Raw genomic sequence first — 19,061 nt, forward strand, 5'->3', positions numbered from 1 at the left:
TTAGTTGAGTTTCTAGACCTATGGTATGCATTTCCAGATTTTTTTGGTTTTCTTAGTTTTCGGTATGAAAGGTAATTGTATTTTGTAGTCGATTTGATGCCCAAGGTATCACCCCCTGAGAGTTAATTCATCACGATGTCTTTTAGTAAAATTCTGTTTACGATGGTTAGATGGTGTGTGTGTGTGTGTGTATGCACGTGTGTGTGCACATGTGCTCTTGTGAATATGTGTGTTTTAATGAGTTCCGTGTGCACAACGACCTGAAGACAAATCTCCTTGACAGAATGGTTGATGGAAATAATGCCTGAGCTCAATCCTCTTAGATAATTGATAACAAGTGCTGTACAGAAGCCAATTATGGATCGACTATTACACTTAAGGCTTTTTTCCTTGCACAGCTATGCTGCATGTCAAAAAAAATTAGTGGATGATGTTCAGCTTCTGAGTCTATTTTTTTTCCACAAGGGGAGCCTTCATTATCCTCAAGCTGGGTTTCTACAATCAAATGTCAGACAGAATCTAAAGTTGGCAAGGGCCAGGGAGGTTAGAGAGAAGCGGAAGCAGGGTTTTGGGGAACATTTGGAACCCCATTGGCATACAATGCAAGGCAGTCCCGGGTTTGCCTTGAGCTTTTCCTTTTTGGTGTACAGTTTTCTGCTGTAAAAGCAAGGCTGCATCTTGAAATTGAACACAAAGAGCAGAAGACTCTTACATGGGGTTAACATCTTTCATAAGCCTTGCTAAATACCCAACTCCAAATCATTTCAGTATGGCACAGAAACTAAAGCAAGGGACTCTTGTAGAAAAATCCAGAAGCCTGCCATCTTTGCAAGAGTACAAAGCTGAAGGGATTCTAGAAAGGCAACTTAAAGTTTGGCAGAGTGTTTTCTTTTTCTCAATTAGCTGTTACTGAATTCTAGAATATATAATGAAACCCAGGCCTACTGTGCAATCCACTGTAAACAAGGTCTTGCTTTTGTGCTATCATGTTTGTGCTATCATGTTTGATTTGAGCCCAGCCACTGCCCTGTTAGTAATGTGTTGCATGGTAAGCACTGTATTTGTTTATGGACACACAGATGCTCAGCGCGAGATTGATGGTCCCCGGGCCTGGCGCGAGGGAAACCAAAGGCCAGCCTTCTTCCCTCCTTTGAATCCGAAAAGCAGACAATATTTAAATAACTTTCAGATTTAGAGACCTTGATTTCTTTTAGAAGCCTCCTGGTTGCCAAATGCTTCATAAAGGAACTTTTAACATTTACAACAGCCTTAACGGACAGCGTTTGGGGGCTAGAGGACCATGCAACTGGAAAATAATCAGGGAAACCGTTTTTAAAGCTAACTTCTTGCTGCCATTGAGATTTCCTTCCTAAATTCAATCACTAATAAAGCTTCCCCATCCAGCCCCTCCCCTTCCGTCCTCCCTCCCCTCCCCCCCCAATAAAAACCAAGCTGACAGTTTTTTTTTTCAGGAAGAAGAGACAGGCTGAAGATACTTTGTCCTTCTGCACAGGGCAGAAGGACTCTCTGCTGCTTAGCTGGCATTCCCAGTATTTTGATAAAAGTTACTTCTCTAAAGGCTAACAACACCACGAGGAAAAATAATGCTATCTCTTGTGTTAGTTACAATCTTGGGAGATTTTATCGTGAGAAATATTTGAGTAGTTGGGAGTAGCTGAGAATGTGGCAGTAGGGACAGGGTCATTTAAACTGCCAGAAAAAATAAATAAATGGGAAAGACAGGGGAAAGTTGTTAGGTTTATAAATTATAAAACTTTCCTTGTTTTTTTTGTTTTTTTTTTAAATAAAGTCGTGAGGTTGACTACATTGAATAACTACATTGTAAACCTTAAAAGCTTAAAGCTGGTGGAAACCCTTTTACAGCTCTGTTTTGTTTTTATCAGATCAAATACATTTGGTTTCTTTTTTAAAACCATGTTTTTGTGAGGAAAGGAAAATGAACATGCACTGTTATTGGCCACAGCAACATAAGAAACCCTCATGTTACCAGAGGAAACCACATGAAAGTGTATGCGTGTGTGTGTGTGTGTGTGTGTGTGTGTGTGTGTGTGTGTGAGGGGCGGGACCGATAAGGGGGTGGAGAGAAGCAGAGGGATGTTTCAAGCCTCTTAGGCTCAGAGCTGCCATTTGTGAACCAATCCTGATGAAATCCAGCTCCGGACAAATCAGAGGAGGCTGTCAACTTCCCAGGTGGGATTACTTGTAGTTAATAGACTGAACTCAGAGCCCCAAAAAGCAGTGCATTCAGTGTAGGCAAGAGAGAACACAGTGCAAGAGGCTTTCCAAGAACCCTCTGCCATGGCCAGGAGAAGCCCGTTCCGGCCCGATCAGGTAGGATAGATGATGGCATCGCAGGGGGAAGGACTTGATGTGGAGAATCAGGTCCTGATTTTGGATTTTTCTTTTTGTTTTAAAACCAAAGACAGCACTTTACAGTGCATTTTGGAAGTTGTAGGATGGGGTGCTGATGTTGAAGTCCTCTGAATTGCCTTCATGTCATTTGACTAATTGGCCTGACACCTTGATCTCCTTACTCCCTTAGGTAATATCGCTGTTCACTTTTGCTGTTGGAGTCAATATCTGCTTAGGATTCACAGCAAATCGAATTAAGAGGGCAGAAGGATGGGATGAAGGCCCTCCCACAGGTAAGTGTAGTGACTGTTCGTGCACTCAGTCCTTTTAAAATATTATGCACTGGATAATCAATATAAACTCCTGAAGAAATGCATCTTTAAGCTAATCTTGCAGTATAACTAATTGAGTCCTAGATTTCTTTGGAGTAAAAATAGCTCTGTGTGTAATTCAGGTGAGAGAATGTGGTTTTAATTACGAGAACATGTATGCTTGCTCTGTGATTAACAGGCTATTTCAATCTTTGTACTCTGGAACTTATAAATGTTAAGATAAAATTCAAACTCTTGTTAACAGACAAGGCTAAGATAGAAGTGGTGGGAACAGGTGCTGGTTTAATATTGGAGAGACATGAATTTGGTTTATTGTCATGTGACATAGGATGTAATATTTGTCTCCAGAAACTTCTGATCTCCAAAAAAAAAAGGAGAAAAAAAAGGAGTGGCAGAAAAAAGCAGTGAACTGTCTTTCTGAAACTTCAGCATTTAGGACTATGAGATGAGATTAAGAGTTACCTAAAATAGGGAAAATATAAGAGAGAAGAGGTGCTTTGAAGAGCTTACAGGATTGACTTGCACCCAGTTTTCTCTTTTGGCATAAGGAAAGGTAAGTTTTAATAGTGTACCTTGACTTAACTAATAGAACCAAAGTGAAGGCGTTTCCTTTTACAATACACTACGCCATCAGCAGTGTGGGAATTCTTATAAAGGAGCTCCTTGTGCAGACCGAGGGGGCTTAACTGACCAGGTCTTAAGTAATGAGTTGGTTAATTTCCTGGAAATTGGAGCTGCTGATGGTTTTATAAATAAAAATTACATATTAAGTAATGGGTACTCTAGGGGGCAATATTTTCTTGACTTTCTCTGACATCTCAGCGTGTTTTGAATTTCTCTGTATTTTTTGACCTGACTGATCTAAAAGATGGTCACCTGTCTCTGTTCAGCCAGCATGAACTTTTATTAACCAAGTCAGGATACATATATTGATGGAATACTAGGTCTTCCTTGCATCAAGTAAGTTGCTTTTGAGTCAGGCCAGAAGGTTGAAAGAATAATATTAGAAGTAGTTTAATGAGTCAAAGTGGGGTGTGGTTGGGGTGAAAAGTAGAGAATAGATCATAAAAATTGCACCCCCAGTGAGCCAAATGGGCAAAATGAGTTGTCTTCTGTTGGGGAGGGAGAGGAGAGGAGATCACTGGGCTGGAGAATCCTGTTTTTATTGGTGACAAATGCTGTCTTCAAAGACCTCTTTTTCTTGTTCCAGACAAGTATAATACCCATTAGCACTGACTATAACTGCACAGACGGGAAGGGGGATTGGATTCTTAGTATCTTCATATGGGCAAGCTAGCAGCTCGAGAGCCCACTGCTGGTTCTTTCCAATGCATCCTAAAAGGAACTTCTTTTCTGTTTCATAGTCCTATATTACTTCAGCCAAAACTGAGAGGACAAGGTGTTTTCTTAATGAATGTGTAAAATCAAGTCACTCATTATTTTCAAAGTTGACTCTTTTTGGAAAACATGAAGGTTCTGGACTGATGACCTGGATCCATAGAATTTGCCATGTGGCCTTGGGCAAGTCACTTGTGACGTCTGTGTCCTTAGCTGTATAACGAGAGCAGGCCTGGATGATTTCTAAGTTTCCTTCTGGATTAAAAAAAAAAAAAGCTCGTGATTCCATCCATTCTGTTTCATTGACTCTTGAATTTGTGTGCGCTCTACTGGAGAACTTGGAAAGTATAGAACAGATTTATTAATCCTTAAATGTATTTTGTGTATAATTATCTCCATACATTATAAGAAACAACTCTAAGAACTATTGAGTCTATGTTACTTCTGTAAAAATAATATAATCTATATTATAATGTATACATCTGAGTGATCTTAAATGTAGTACAGAATATTTGCTTCTTGAATTATTTAATTAAATCATTGATTATTTTAGGCCTTTATGGTATCTTCTAAAATAATTTTTTAGTGGAAATTCTACCTCTTTGAAGCTTAGTTGGGATACAATGCCATTTAGGTCTGAGTTTTAGGATTTTGGTATGCCTGAACACTTTTTATTTTTAATTTTTCTGTTGCTGTAGTTTACCAGCTTTTTAGGCACTAATGGTTATTTTCTCCTGAATATAGACCAGAGATGTACTTTGGAAACTGATGAGAGCATAGTGCAGAGAGTTTAAGCATGTTCATCTTTTTAAATGTTATATGTGCCTAGAAAGGGCCTCCCTCAAATAATGCATGTGGTTGGTTATTCTGTAAGCAAGGCTTTCACATCAGAAAGCATTGGGCGAACTTTTATATATGTATTAGGACAAGATACTAAAAAGGAAAGGCAACCATGCCTATTTTCAGCAATGCTTTCATGTTCCAAAGAAATCCTGAGAAGCTCAGTGCTTCAAGACTGTTTGACCAAATGGAACACAAAGGGTATTAATATATGGCTAGCTAGCTTCAGACTGACCAGAGCAAGATCTCCCATTCAAAAGCATGCACTTCCTTGCTTAGTAAATGTAGTTTCTCAGAGTCCTCAGCAATAGGTGAGAATGTTCTACACACGGGGCAGACCCTCACTGCTGTACTATGGACTGGGGTGTTAGTTTCAAGGCTGTGGCAGTGCAAACAGACTGTTATAATTAACTAACTAGCACACTTGTTGGCTGGATTTATTGTTAGGACCTAGTGATCTAGCGGAAGTACTGGTAGAATAGGGTTTCTTCTACCAGATGATAAGAGATCTATGGATTTATTAGGAGATAGGAAATGAGCAGAGCTAATTATAATTCTATTGGGTAAATATAATGGGCAATCAGGTGCATGGGATGGCTAGAATACATTTTCAAAGAAAATGTAAATAATAAGTGCACATCAGTTTGACATCTTTGTTCATACATCTGGTGTAGCCAGCTTGATTTACCTTTAAGATTGCAAGAGAATTGGGGCGCCTGGGTGGCTCAGTTGGTTAAGCGACTGCCTTCGGCTCAGGTCATGATCCTGGAGTCCCGGGATCGAGTCCCGCATCGGGCTCCCTGCTCGGCAGGGAGTCTGCTTCTCCCTCTGACCCTCCACCTTCTCATGCTCTCTCTATCTCATTCTCTCTCTCAAATAAATAAATAAAATCTTAAAAAAAAAAAAAAAAAAAAGATTGCAAGAGAATTTATGTGTGTACAGGTGTGTGCGGACACGTGCGTATGTGTATGGGTGTGGTGTGAGAGTGGAGGTAATTTTACTGAAGTTTGTGATAGATTCCCTTTCAGTCTCCAGATGGAAATGGGATATCCTCTGAAATATAAGCGACTTAATACTTGGAAGACACAGGGAAATTTGTGAGCTTGTGAATAAACTGGCTAATAGAGACTCGAAAGCCCCAGCCAACTCGTCATCATTTTTAGTGGCTCCAAAGTTTAAAAGTGTGTGAATGTGAATGAAATTCATGGGTAAATGTAAAAGGAGGAGGATCTCTCACAGCTTTATGAGTAAAGTGAGTCTTTGTGAATCGCAGAGAAAACAACAATGGTTAAGAGGAACGGGAAGGTTTGTGTTCATCTGATAAAGTTTGGAATCTCATTCTACAATGAAAAACTGTCTTGATGATGGCAAAGTAGCATGTAGGAAACTGTAAAGCTGACAAATACAACAGCCATGATTCTGGAAGGAAAACTCTGTCATGACTTGATGGGACTTGATGTTAAATATAATGTAGAGTCAGGGGTGTTTGTTTATTTATTGAGAGAGAGAGACAAGGAGGGGAGGGAGAGAGGGAGAGAGAGAATATGAAGCAGGCTCCATGCCCAGGATGGAGCCCGACATGGGATTCGATCTCACAACACTGAGATCATGACCTGAGCCAAAATCAAGAGTCAGTTGCTTAACCAACTGAGTCACCCAGGCGCCTTGAGTCATAGGGTGTTTTAAGTAAATGGAATAAAACTGTCTGAAGAAGAGTCTAAGGAGGGCACAGGTCTTTCAGGGCTTTGTTAAATGGAGCTCTGGAGTAGGGGTTTTTCATTTATCTTAAAACTATACAGAATCCTCTATCTTGTCTGCGTGACCAGAAATCTCAGTCCTCAATAGTTATTCACATAGATTCTTGAACCAAAAAACCTTTCCAAATCATGTCTTCATCAAACTCATAGCCTGTGTGCAGAATTGGGAAAAATCCTTTGTGGACAAAAACAGTGCTATAGTTGTATTCAGATGGTCTAAAATTTTAGCCAGGCCCTTGCTAGCTCAGATTAGCCTGAGGGTTCTGATTTTCCAACCAGAAAAACAGGAATAATGTTGCCTCTTTATCGGAAAAGGTTTTTGAGAACAAAATGCCATATTAGGGTTGTTGAGAATATAAAGTGTTAAATATATGATGATACATTTAATTTATCTTCACTTATGTTCCAAGACCAGTGTCTAAATTTTTACTTTTTCAAGTTGCCAATACCTGTGATTTTGATGACAGCGTTTCATTGTTTGGGGGCAGATTTGCAAACCATTCAGACATACTCTACTGACTACCATCATAAATGCTACTTGAGGGGTTTAAAAGTTGAACTAAAGTTTTTGATCTATTTTATTTACGTTGCATAGAAAACTGTTTTCTTCTAGTTTACAAGATCTTTCTACATGAGAACGTTGTGTTTATAAATGCTTTAAAAGTGCAGGTGCCTGAAAACTTCCCAGGTAGACCTATTTACTGAAAAAGTTGTCCATAAAAGCTGGTCCAGAATCTGACAAGGAGGAGAGAACGGATGCCACCGTAGTGGGTATTTATGGGAACTAATGTCTTTAGGAAGCAGAGAGACTAACATGGAGGTCAGTATGTAAGTGCTGCTCACTATGGGCTGAGGTCAATGGTATCGAGAACACATGGCCACTGCGGTACAAGAAAGTATGACCATAAAGGATGAATCATATACTCCAGAAGAGGCATAAGACAGCATTAAATGCTAGAGTTGGTCAGCATCTTGAATGTCGTCCATGTTGACCGCCTCCTTTCCCTGTGGTTTTGCTTTAGACACGGCAGGCAGACAGAGGAAAACCAGTTCTGTGTCAGTGTTCTTCAACAGGAGGCATAACCACAGCCCACAGCCCATTGCAAGGCTTTCCTCTCACTCTGAGGAAGCACTCGGGCTGAGGACCACAGAGAACGGGAGGAACAGACAGGGTGCCATCTCTCAAATCCTGGACACAGGATCACCACGCAAAGCTTAGAAGAAAGAGTCTCCCAGCTTTAGGAAACTAAAGGTTTTCAAACTTAAATACTGCTTCCCTCGCCAGTCATCATCCAAATCAGAAAATTTCCATTTTGCAGAGGGATTTAGAGGAAAATAGGATTGGGGGTCTGGGATGAACTCACGAGTAGGTCACAACTCTTGTCATGAATTATGTTCTTTCCAATGGTCTATTAAATTATTGGTAGTTTTTCCCCATATAAATGGCACCAGAATTCTATGACACCGCCTCTGTGTATGTATGGTAAGATGGAATGTTTTATTTTTTATCTTTTTAGAAAGATTTTATTTATGTATTTATTTAAAGAGTGGTTGGAGGGGAGGGGCAGAGGGAAGAGGGAGAGAGGGAATCTCAAGCAGACTCTGCGCTGAGCATGGAGCCCAATGTGGGGCTCGATCTCACGACCCCGAGATCATGACCTGAGTCGAAATCAAGAGTCAGATGTTCAAACGACTTAGTCACCCAGGCGCCCGATGGAATGTTTTAGAAATAAGATTTTACTTAACTAAGTGAAAATAATTTCACTTGTTTCTATCAGAATTATGAATTTGAGTGTAATAAATCATGTTTTTATGTTGGTGGTTTTTATTTTTTTATTTTTTATTTTTTATTTTATTTTATTTTTTTTTAAAGATTTTATTTATTTATTTGAGAGAGAGAGAATGAGAGAGCGCATGAGAGGGAGGAGGGTCAGAGGGAGAAGCAGACTCCCTGCCGAGCAGGGAGCCTGATGCGGGACTCGATCCAGGGACTCCAGGATCATGACCTGAGCCGAAGGCAGTTGCTTAACCAACTGAGCCACCCAGGCGCCCTATGTTGGTGGTTTTTAAATCATGAAATGCTTCTGTGAAAAATAAGGAATGTATAGCACTTTTTTTATGCCTATTGTATATGTACATATATATAGGTTTTAAAATTTGAAGTCCCTATTACAAGAAAATGTGTCTGTATAGACTATAAGAGTTATTTTTTAAGATTCTGGAACTGAGTTGCATCTTTAAGCAAAATAACATTATTTAAATATGTAATTAAGAAGGCAGCAATAGAATTTGAATCTCATAAAAGTATTGGCAAATGTCTCATATGAAATTCTAAACCTCCATACTTATCACACATTTTTGTCTTGATCCTTTCAAGGTGTTTGTTTTTGTCTTTTGTCTTCCTTGTTGGTTCTGAGCTTTTATGGAAGTCTCAGTAATTATGAGACACCACATATCCACTGATCCTGCAGTTTTCATCACACCATTCAATAAATTATAGAACTTGATTTAGGTCAGGTAAAGGAAAGCTTTACAGATTTTAGAATTTAGACGTATACTAAGTCAGAGAATCTTTGTATATTTAACCATGGAACCAGGTTAAAATTTTCCAATAAAAAATGAAGACCTCAAATCTGTCCTTAGGCTGGTGTGGGGGGAAGGACATGAGACATGGGCATGGAATGAAAAAGCCAAATGTGGAGGATGATTGCAGAGCTAGAAAAGCATGGGGATTAGAGCTTGTTATGGAAGATGGCGGGGGTGGGATGGGCCCTGGAAAGGCGAAGTGAATGTGACTCTATCACCTGATTTGATTAAAAGAGGTACAGAAGTTCAAATTCTTGAGATTATTGGATTGGAAGAACTACATGGATCAATTCATCTTTCCCATTTCTCTTGCTGCCATTGTCAGCTGAGTCCAAGCCAGCCAAGAGTGAATTTGGCATATGTGTCCCTAGTCCATACTGGCCCCAGAATTTATTTTTACTTGCAAGCTGTTGGTAAACATCGAGTCCAACACTTTTTATGATCTGTGTGTTTGCATGATGAATGTAAGAGCAACTCTTCCTTAACAAAGCTGTCTTCCGTTTAAGGTTTGGCAAAGAAGATTATCATTCGGGTGAAAGCTATTGAGTGAGATTCAATTATTTTTCAAAAACAAAGTGGGGGATACAGTCAGAGAATAATCAAGGCTGTAAGAATATAGTAAAAATCACATGACCAGCATGGATGGAGAAAGGTTTAAAATGGCTGAAATTCCACACAGATGTTTTAAAAGTAAAGAGAGAAATAGGGAAGAGATTGTGATGAAGGAAAAGCAAAGAGCATGATTGGAGGAATATTTCGAATGCAGGCTGGACACCATAAAGAAGAGAAGACAGGACAAGTCAACAACTGCGAACAATGTGCCTTTGGACCTCTTAGCATTATCTCAGCGATAAGCATAGCTGAGCTTATTTATGTATGCAGCTCATGGGAATGAATTCTCCTCAGAATTTATTAGATGGCTACTGATTCTGGCTAAGCGGTACCCTTAAAAAAAGGAATAATTCAATTATAAGTCTTTTTCTTATCTTTGTTTTTACTATAGGGCTTTCTCTATTTTTACTTTTTGCACATCTCAACACCCCCCTCCTCCTACCGTGTCTTATGGCCCAGCATGCACTGTTGATAGGTTGGCCAAAGTCAATAGAAAAATGTGGTTTTTGAAACAGAGGTAAGGCACTGCATTGGAAACTTGACATTATTTCCTAAACTGAGCTGGTGCGGTTTGTACGTATTTCAACATCCCAGAATCAACCATGCACAAGCGTTTCACATCTCATGGTCTAGTGAATCTGTTTGCTTTACTTGAACTGATCTGATGCCATAAAGGCTAGGATTGGGTGACTCTGACTTTTAAAAGGACAAGGGACTGAGGGATGAACGGGATGTTCAGATAAATGGCTTCAGTGAACCTGGAAATGTTATTTAACTTCTGTTCTCTGCCTGCTTCTTATGTTTGCTTGTTTTTAAAAGTAATGTGTGCTAATTGTAAAAAAATGAAAAATTCATAAACATAAATAAGGAAATAAGATTATACATAGCATGTCATCAATAAAATTTGTTAAGCTATTTATATATAATATCTATTATATAATATATACTTTATACATATATACACACAGGGATATATATACACACAGGGATGGAGATAGAAGAAAGCAAACAAACAAAAGACATTTATAAAATTGTAGAAGTTTCAAACTACAGAAGGGTTAAAAAAATCCCTCTGCTTCTCTCTTTCTCAGTCATTTTGCTCAAATATAATTCCTGTAAAGAGTTTCTTGTGGGGGGGAGGGAGGTTATTGACACCTGTACCTTTCTCAATGCCTCTGCCGCCCCTCCCCTCTCTGGCTCTGTTTTTATTTTTATATTTATTTATATCCTCATTGCTCTCTTTCCCTCTATTTTTGACACAAAATATAATGTATAATATTTAATACTATCATACTGTTCTGTCACTTTGCTCTTTAAAAAAACATGTTTATATATTTTGTAGATCTTTCCATATCAGCCTACACAGATCTGACTCATTCTTTGTAAGGGCTGGGGCAATATTCCACTTACGGATACGGTGTTGTACATATATCTTGTACATATATCTTGACAAAGTTTTGCAAATATACCCGAGAAGTGAATTTCTAGTAATGGAATTTTTGGGTGAAAGATTCATATGCATTTCCAAATTGTGTTCTATTTTACAAAAAATTTCATTCCTAGCAACAGGTAGGACACTGCTTACACTTTCCATTCATTAGAAATTAATTATTTTGTAAGCTAGAATGAGGATACAGCTTAATTTTTTCTAGTCAGCCAGTTATTCTAGCACTACTTACTAATTAATCCTTCTTTCACCTCCTGATTAATCCTTCTTTCTTTCTCCAATTGCTTTCATTATAAATAAATTCTCATATATTTGGCTCTATTTCCCATCCCCACCCTCAGCACTGATCTACTTATTTCCTGGTACAAACTGTTTTAATTATTTAACTTCAGAATATACTTTACTATCTAGTCTTCACCAAATTACTCTCCTTTCCAGTGTTTTTCATTTCATATATTCATTTTTTATAAACTTTTAATATCCTCTCCAGTTTAAAAAACTCCTCTTTATATTTTTATTGTGGTTGCATTGAATCTTCAAGTTTAATTAGGAAGAACTGATATTTTTATAATATTAATTATTTTTATCTCCAAGATGGTATATCTTTCCATGTAATGAAATCTTTTGAAATATCTTTTTGTAGAGTTTTAATGTGTTCTTCAGGTAGGTCCTGCACATATCTGATGAAATTTATACCTAGATATCATATCTTTTAGGCACTATGATGAATGGAACTTCCATTGAATTTTTGAACTTAATTGCTTATATCATACAAATATGTAGAATTTTTGTCTGTTTCCTCCCCCCCTCTAAATTTTTAGCTGATTCTTGAGATTTCTAGATATATAGTTGTATCATAGAAAATAAAGAGGATTTGTTTTTGACAAGCTGAGATTGTGGTGTTTGTGTTTGTGTTACTCCAGTTATGGGTGTAGATTTAATGACTGGAAGAGATCTTACAGGTCTCCTATTTCAGTTCCCTATGTTCAGACTGTTCTCAGAACATTTAGCTTCAAATCTCCTTACAAAAAGTTATGGATTTTCAAAGAGGGAAATGAGCTCTTTTTTCTAAGTGTGTACATCAATGTTCTCTTCTCTGTTGGCATCATTAGCATCCACAGAGATGCTAACCCTCCCAGATTTGTAGTAATAATAATTGTAAACAGTACAATAAAACCAACAGCCAACATTCATCGTACTTTCTGTGTCCAACAGACTGCTAAGTGTTCTGCATGGATTGTTTCCTTGAATTCTCATTATAATCTCCAGTTACTTTCATTAATCCCCCCACTTTGCAGATGAGGACACTGGCATAGGAGGTTTAGTGACCTGCTAAGGGTCCATAGCAGCCTGACCAGGGTCCATAGCTAGCAGGTGATGGTGCCAGGCTGCTCAGTTAGAGCATGACTGTGTCACCACTCTGCGCTCCTTCTCACTTGTCCCCTCTCTGCAATGACATGACCCATTTCCCAATTCCATTGCCCTTGCCTCTTGTATCTTGCAGTGTTATCGGACTCCCCCTGGACCAACACCTCTGGATCATGCAAGGGCAGATGCTTTGAACTTCAAGAGGTTGGACCCCCTGATTGTCGTTGTGATAACCTATGTAAGAGCTACAGCAGTTGCTGCCATGACTTTGATGAGCTTTGTTTGAAGACAGGTGGGTAACTTTTGAGTCCTCTGGAGACTTGATTGGATGGCTTAAAGGCCCTCGGCTGCTCTTTTCCCTGGCATTGCCACCCTGCTTTGGCCAAACCAAACTGTGCGGGTTGGTTTTGTTTCTCGAATGATTATCGATTGTATTATGAGTATACCCCGTGTGACTGTTGTTTGCCTACCAGGCCTACCCAAAGAATGTTCTTTGCAACTGCAATCATTATTTTATTAGTTTTGGAAGTATTTATGGTCAGGTGCTTTTTTTCCCCCCTCATCTTCATCATTTCTGTCTCTTGCTGTCAATTTCCACATTCACTGCTAGGGTACATGGGCTGAGACTGTGAGCATTCTTAAGGATTGGGGCTTTTCTGTTTTAATTTTCATTTTTTTAAATTTTTGCTTGCCTGCTCAGTGTACAGCATTTGTGTTATTTCATCTTATATAGTAACTGTTGGCCTACTCTGATGTAATTCCCCATTCTCTGTGCAGGTGGAAAGTTGTTATGGAATTCTACTTGGGGTCACATGCTCAGGGTAGCTCTAAAATATTCCTCTCACTCTTCCTGGCCTTTCTTTCCATGTCTTCTATACTGGAACCATCAGTAGAACATATGGACTTCAGAATGAATACTCTTGAGTTGAGAAGAAGCACCTTTGTAGACATTTGCCACCCCACCTGCTCTGTTTCCAAAGCCTAACACTTTATTTATTTATTTTTATTTTATTTTTTTAAGATTTTATTTATTTATTTGACAGAGAGAGCACAAGTAGGCAGAGTGGTAGACAGAGGGAGAGGGAGAAGCAGGCTCCCCGCTGAGCAGAGAGCCCGACCCAGAGAACCCCTGGGGCTCGATCCCAGGACCCCGAGATCATGACCCAAGCCAAAGGCAGACGCTTAACCAACTGAGCCACCCAGGCGCCCCCAAAGCCTGACACTTTAGATAGGACTCTGGAGATACCTTGTAGGCTCTCCAGCACGCCTCTGGGCAACATCGTATGCAAACTCTGACAAAGATGACCGTCAACCCTGTTAAGATCACTAAATGCAGAGATTCGACAGCTTCCTTGACAAGTTATTACTTGTTTTTGGACTTTTATGATTGAGATGCTTCTTTCAAAAATCTGACTCATATTATCATTGATATTAGCCTTATCTTTCTAATGATATCATTAGCAACAGAGACATTATTCTCCTTTACTAAAGAAATAGCCCTTGATTCATGTGAAAACCGATACCAGCTCTCTTACTAGTTCTGGTTTGTTTGCTTTCCCCCCCTCCAAACAAGAAGAGTTTTATGAGGCTGTTTTCTGTATAATACATTTTCCAAACATGTAGCCATTTTTTTTTTCTTGTTACTTTACTTTGGAACTTCTCCCAGGTTCCTTAGTTGTGGGTCTGCAAACTTAAATGCTGAGAACCTTGTAAACTGAACATATGGATGGAACAGATGTTCTAGTAGAGTTCTTTGGCTCTAAAACATTATTTCAAACCAGCAGCCTGTGATTGCTTGGCACCGGGGACCTAACTGATGCTTGTTTCCTCTGCTCCATGAGCATCTGGCCTCTGACATGTCATCTCAGCGGTCTGGATTCCTGATCTTAGAGCTCCTTGCAAAGTTTAGTGGATGTCTTCACTCCAGCTTAGCTCTCTCTGAATGTTGTTCATGCCTCTCTTTCCAGGTGTAATAAATATGGACGATAATAACATTTTTGAAGTAGTTTATTTTCCCGTGTACCAAGATAATGTATGCCAAATGCGGAAGAATCAAATATCAAATAATAACAAAAGGTTGAAGGAGATGGGCGCCTGGGTGGCTCAGTTGGTTAAGCGACTGCCTTCGGCTCAGGTCATGATCCTGGAGTCCCGGGATCGAGTCCCACATCAGGCTCCCTGCTCAGCAGGGAGTCTGCTTCTCCCTCTGACCCTCCTCCCTCTCATGCTCTCTGTCTCTCATTCTCTCTCTCGCAAATAAATAAAAAAATCTTTAAAAAAAAAAAAAAAAAAAAAAAAAAAAAAAAAAAAAAGGTTGAAGGAGAAAACAAAAGTCTGAGATCCTACTGTGATAGCACAAGCCACTTTCTAGAGATAAGCACAATGTTTCAGTGTAGACCCTGACGACTATATGTGCGTGTTATGTGTATTTATATGAGTGTGTATATGTATATGCCTGGGAGGTGTGTGTGTGTACTTATATATCTCTTTACACACCATTCTTTTGAATGCCTACATAGTATTCCATTGAACAGATGCGCAACCTGCTTCACTGAGTAACTGATCAGCATTTAGATTTTCCCCAATTGTTGCTATTATGGGCAATGTATCAATGAATATGGTTCATGCATATTCATATTTTTGTCTGTTTTCCTTAAGATAAATTTCTAGGAGTGGGATTTTGAATCAAAGTGTGCATTTTTAAAATTTAAATATTTTAAATATATTAAATATATTAAATTTTAAAATTTAATATATTACAAAATTAACACTCCTCAAAGTTTATATTCCTCTCAAAGGGCACAAGAGCCTTTCACCACTCCCTTTTCAACATATCCTCACTTTTAAAATATATATTCTTATTAAAAAAATCTCTTTATCTGATCTGATAGGTAACTCCCCTATTATTCCATAAGGTTAAATGTTTTTTTTTTTCTGTTTATGTCTATGTTTGCTTTCAAAATTGTACAGCTGACTGACTCCTACCTTGCTTGTGGTTCACTCTGAACCCTGGCTTTTGAAAATTCCATTCTTACACAAAGCCGGTAGTTCCTCAATAAATTTAGCTTGTTAATAGTGATGCTTTTTTGTAAACAAAGGGATTTTCTTAAGGAACTAGGGCAGCAATAAAAGTATATTGGTTAAGAGTTATCCTTGATTTGGGAAAAAAAAAATCAGTCCAAGCAACCTTGGAAAATTGCTAACCATTGGGAATAGCAGGTCCTGAATAAAGGAATTCCAAGCATTTCATCTGCTGGGGAAGAGAAGTCAGAGGAAGAGGGGATATCAAAAAATCAGAGAATAGAATTTGGATACAAAGGTAATTCTAAAAGAGTGGAAATTAAACAGTAGTTGTCTGGTTTTCTAGCATGGCAACTAGTACCTCTTTATCCATTTATTCACCTAGCAAAGTGTCCGTTGGTGGAATATTACTAAGAAGCAACATTGCTTCCTAAAACCATTGCCTTCCACTTATGACATATTTTAAGAGATGAAGACCTCAAGTGTCCTTAGCTCAGAGAGGGCTTTCTTGACCATTCTATGTCAAGTAGCATGCCCTTTCCATCCTGTCACTCTCTATCAGTACCATCCTATTATTTCCTTCATAGCACTTAGCATGAGCTGAAATTATCTTGTTTCTACTGGTCTACTTGCTTATGGTCTTTCTTTCCCAATTGAAATATAAGCTCCATGAAGATGGCCTGTCTTGTCTTTCTTGTCCTTCATGACCTCCCCAGCACCTAGAGCATGGAAAGCATAATAGAAATATTTATTGAATAAATGAATTCATTATGAAGTTTCTCAGTGTATCAATCTTGAATGTAAAGAGTCACATTTTATTTTCATGGTAATTTGCAAGCAGACTGAATGAATGTTCATGGAACACCTAGCCCGTGCCAGGCACAGTCTCAGGCACTGGAGATGTCATGGTGAAAAAAGAGATGTGATTTTTTTTTCTGGCTATGGAATTTACAGTCTAGTGGATGAAAAGGCAAGCAAAAAAAGATAGCACTCTCTTCTAGATGAAAATATTAATTGTCTAAATATTTCCTGTTGATAGAGTTAAACCATGAGCTCTCGATCAAGTATGCTCAGATAGAAATCTGCAACCCATCCACTAGACCCCTGGAAAGGAGGGGCTGTGACCTCTTCTTGTAGATAGGGCCACATTTTGGTCAATGATTGGAACTGTGAGTGTTTTTTCATATCCCTTTAAACTCTACGTGTCTGTTTAGGACTTGACCCTTCAGCTGCAACTTACAGCAGGTAGAGGATTTGGTTGCACTATCATTTGTATTTAAATCAAGCTCATTAAAGTCAAGTAAAGCTACTTTGGGAAATAAAAGAGCCCAGCTTTGGTGACTATGCCTACGATGATAGAAACTCCTATCACAAACCTTACATACCATATATTTTACTGGCTTTTTCTTTTTTTTTTTTTTTTAGTACAGTGTACAAATGGTAAGGGTTCCATTTTTCCAAAGGAGCCCAATTACGTTTGGCTTCGGACTCTGATTTGAAAAATTAGGAATTCAACCTATTTGTAAGTCCTCCAAATATCATCTAGGCCTCAGGCCAACTCTAATTTCACAAGCAGATTAAATGATGTGGGATTTTAGCTCTTTTTGTTGGCAACGCTTGTAAGCAATTGTGGCCTCTTTCATTTGGTTTGTGAGAAGCAGTGTTAAGTGTTTTATTGTGCCGATTTCAGCTGGTGGCTGGGAGTGTACTAAGGACAGATGCGGAGAAGTACGAAATGAAGACAATGCTTGTCACTGCTCAGAGGACTGCTTGGCCAGGGGAGACTGCTGTACTAATTACCAAGTGGTTTGCAAAGGTACAGGTGTCCGTGGGTCGGCGGGAGCTTTAAAAGAATAAGAACTGGAGATGTTCCAAGGAATCTTGGATGTTGTGGCTCTAACACCTTGGATATGGGTTTGGGAGGAGGGAAGGAGTTGTGTTTTTTTAATTTCTCATGCCTCTTTCTTAGTTTTGCTTCCCTGCATTTCACTGATCTGAAATAGCAAGGAAATCGCCCCAAATTCCAGAATGTGTTAGCATCATAATAATGAAGAGATTTTTAAAGTTCCTGTCTTGGTCTGAGATCAGGTCATCTAAAAGCAGAGCCTGTGACGGAATTCCATACATGGAATGTATTGAGGGAACGTTCTGCAGGAAAACCGTGTAAGGGAGCAAGGGATACCAGGGTAGGGGGCGGCCAGCAGGGACGTGGTTTTAGGGGAAGTCTCACCTTGGCCTGTTTTACCGGAAGGTAAATTGCAGCATTCTTACCCCTGAGGCAGGGAGGGGGGCATGGCTTTTGTACCTACTGGATGTAAGCTGTAAACTGAGGCACTAGCAGTGGCCTAAAGATGGGTGTACTAGCTGGTAAGGAGGATCAGGGCACCCGTAGCTCCCAAAGCTATATGTGCATATCTGTTCACCGTTTATGGTCGATTGCAGAATATGATGGTTTTATTCTAATAGTAAATACTAGTCGGCGGACTAACAAAAATATAAAAGATGACGTTTCTCTCTTTAAGGAGTTGAAGTTACCACAGCACCCACTTATAGAGGTTAATGGAAAGATCCAAGAATCTTTATGTAAACTTTGCAAGTCATTTTATTGTCAAAATTAAATCCTTCTTCCTAGCTGTGACACGGAACATTTAAGAAGAGTTCCCATGAAAAGATTTCAGGGGGAAAAGCAAACCCGTTCTGAAATGTTTTTAGTGATAAGTTTGTGGCAGGAAGATATTCCATGAATCCTGAATTTGGAAAATTTCCCCTGCCCAAACAATTATTGTAACTTTTGATAAAGCATACAATCGATTGAGAATTTTATTCCTTTTCCTTTTTTTCTCCCTATGTAGTAAATGTAACAATAAACCACAGAGGCTATTAGAAGAGAAAATAAAGAAAAAAGTCCTAGGTGTCATTGGTCACTGAACCAGTAAACACTGGCTTTTGCTGGTTAAAAATTCTAGTTGCAGTACTTTTGTGAGGCCCATGTGTGAGCCCTGGGTTACTAGATACGTGGTAAAACTTCTCCCACTTTAAGGAAAGAGCTTGTTACTAACCTACCCAGTTGCCAGGAGTCAGATTCTTGTTGACCAGGGAGATTTCCAATATGGTCAAGACATGTGATGTTTATTTGCCTTAAGACCATTTAAAGCAAATGCTTTTTGATAATTTTCATTTTCTCCTAAGGAAGCCTTGTTTTTGTGTTTCTTTATTTTTAAACCTGAGCTCTTTTCTGTTCTCCATTCTTGATGGGGTAACTCAGGAAAGCTCTTGGACCTTGGAGGAAGATAAAAGTGAAAGACATCATTGATTTTTCTTCCTAAATTCACGGGCTGAACATAGATCCACTGGCAAATCTCTCTCTCTTGCAATCTTACATTTATC

General features: G+C 38.9%; 1 protein-coding gene across 11 annotated transcripts in view; it reads left to right on the forward strand.

The window, feature by feature from the left end:
- The window catches only part of ENPP2 (ectonucleotide pyrophosphatase/phosphodiesterase 2), a 144,641-nt gene that overhangs the window by 61,324 nt on the left and 64,256 nt on the right, over positions 1–19,061 (forward strand). For 8 of the 11 annotated variants that reach the window (XM_078072065.1, XM_078072068.1, XM_078072066.1 and 5 more), the window contains exons 2-4: positions 2,564–2,666; positions 12,790–12,945; positions 17,365–17,490. In XM_078072065.1, the coding sequence (XP_077928191.1) occupies positions 2,564–2,666; positions 12,790–12,945; positions 17,365–17,490 (385 nt within the window). Of the gene's footprint in view, positions 1–2,219; positions 2,353–2,563; positions 2,667–12,789; positions 12,946–17,364; positions 17,491–19,061 lie in introns of those variants that run through there. The other 3 variants (XM_036080395.2, XM_036080399.2, XM_036080401.2) reach the window with 1 other exon arrangement.

Source organism: Halichoerus grypus, chromosome 5, assembly GCF_964656455.1.
Source record: "Halichoerus grypus chromosome 5, mHalGry1.hap1.1, whole genome shotgun sequence".
In the NCBI taxonomy this organism is placed as follows: domain Eukaryota; kingdom Metazoa; phylum Chordata; class Mammalia; order Carnivora; family Phocidae; genus Halichoerus; species Halichoerus grypus.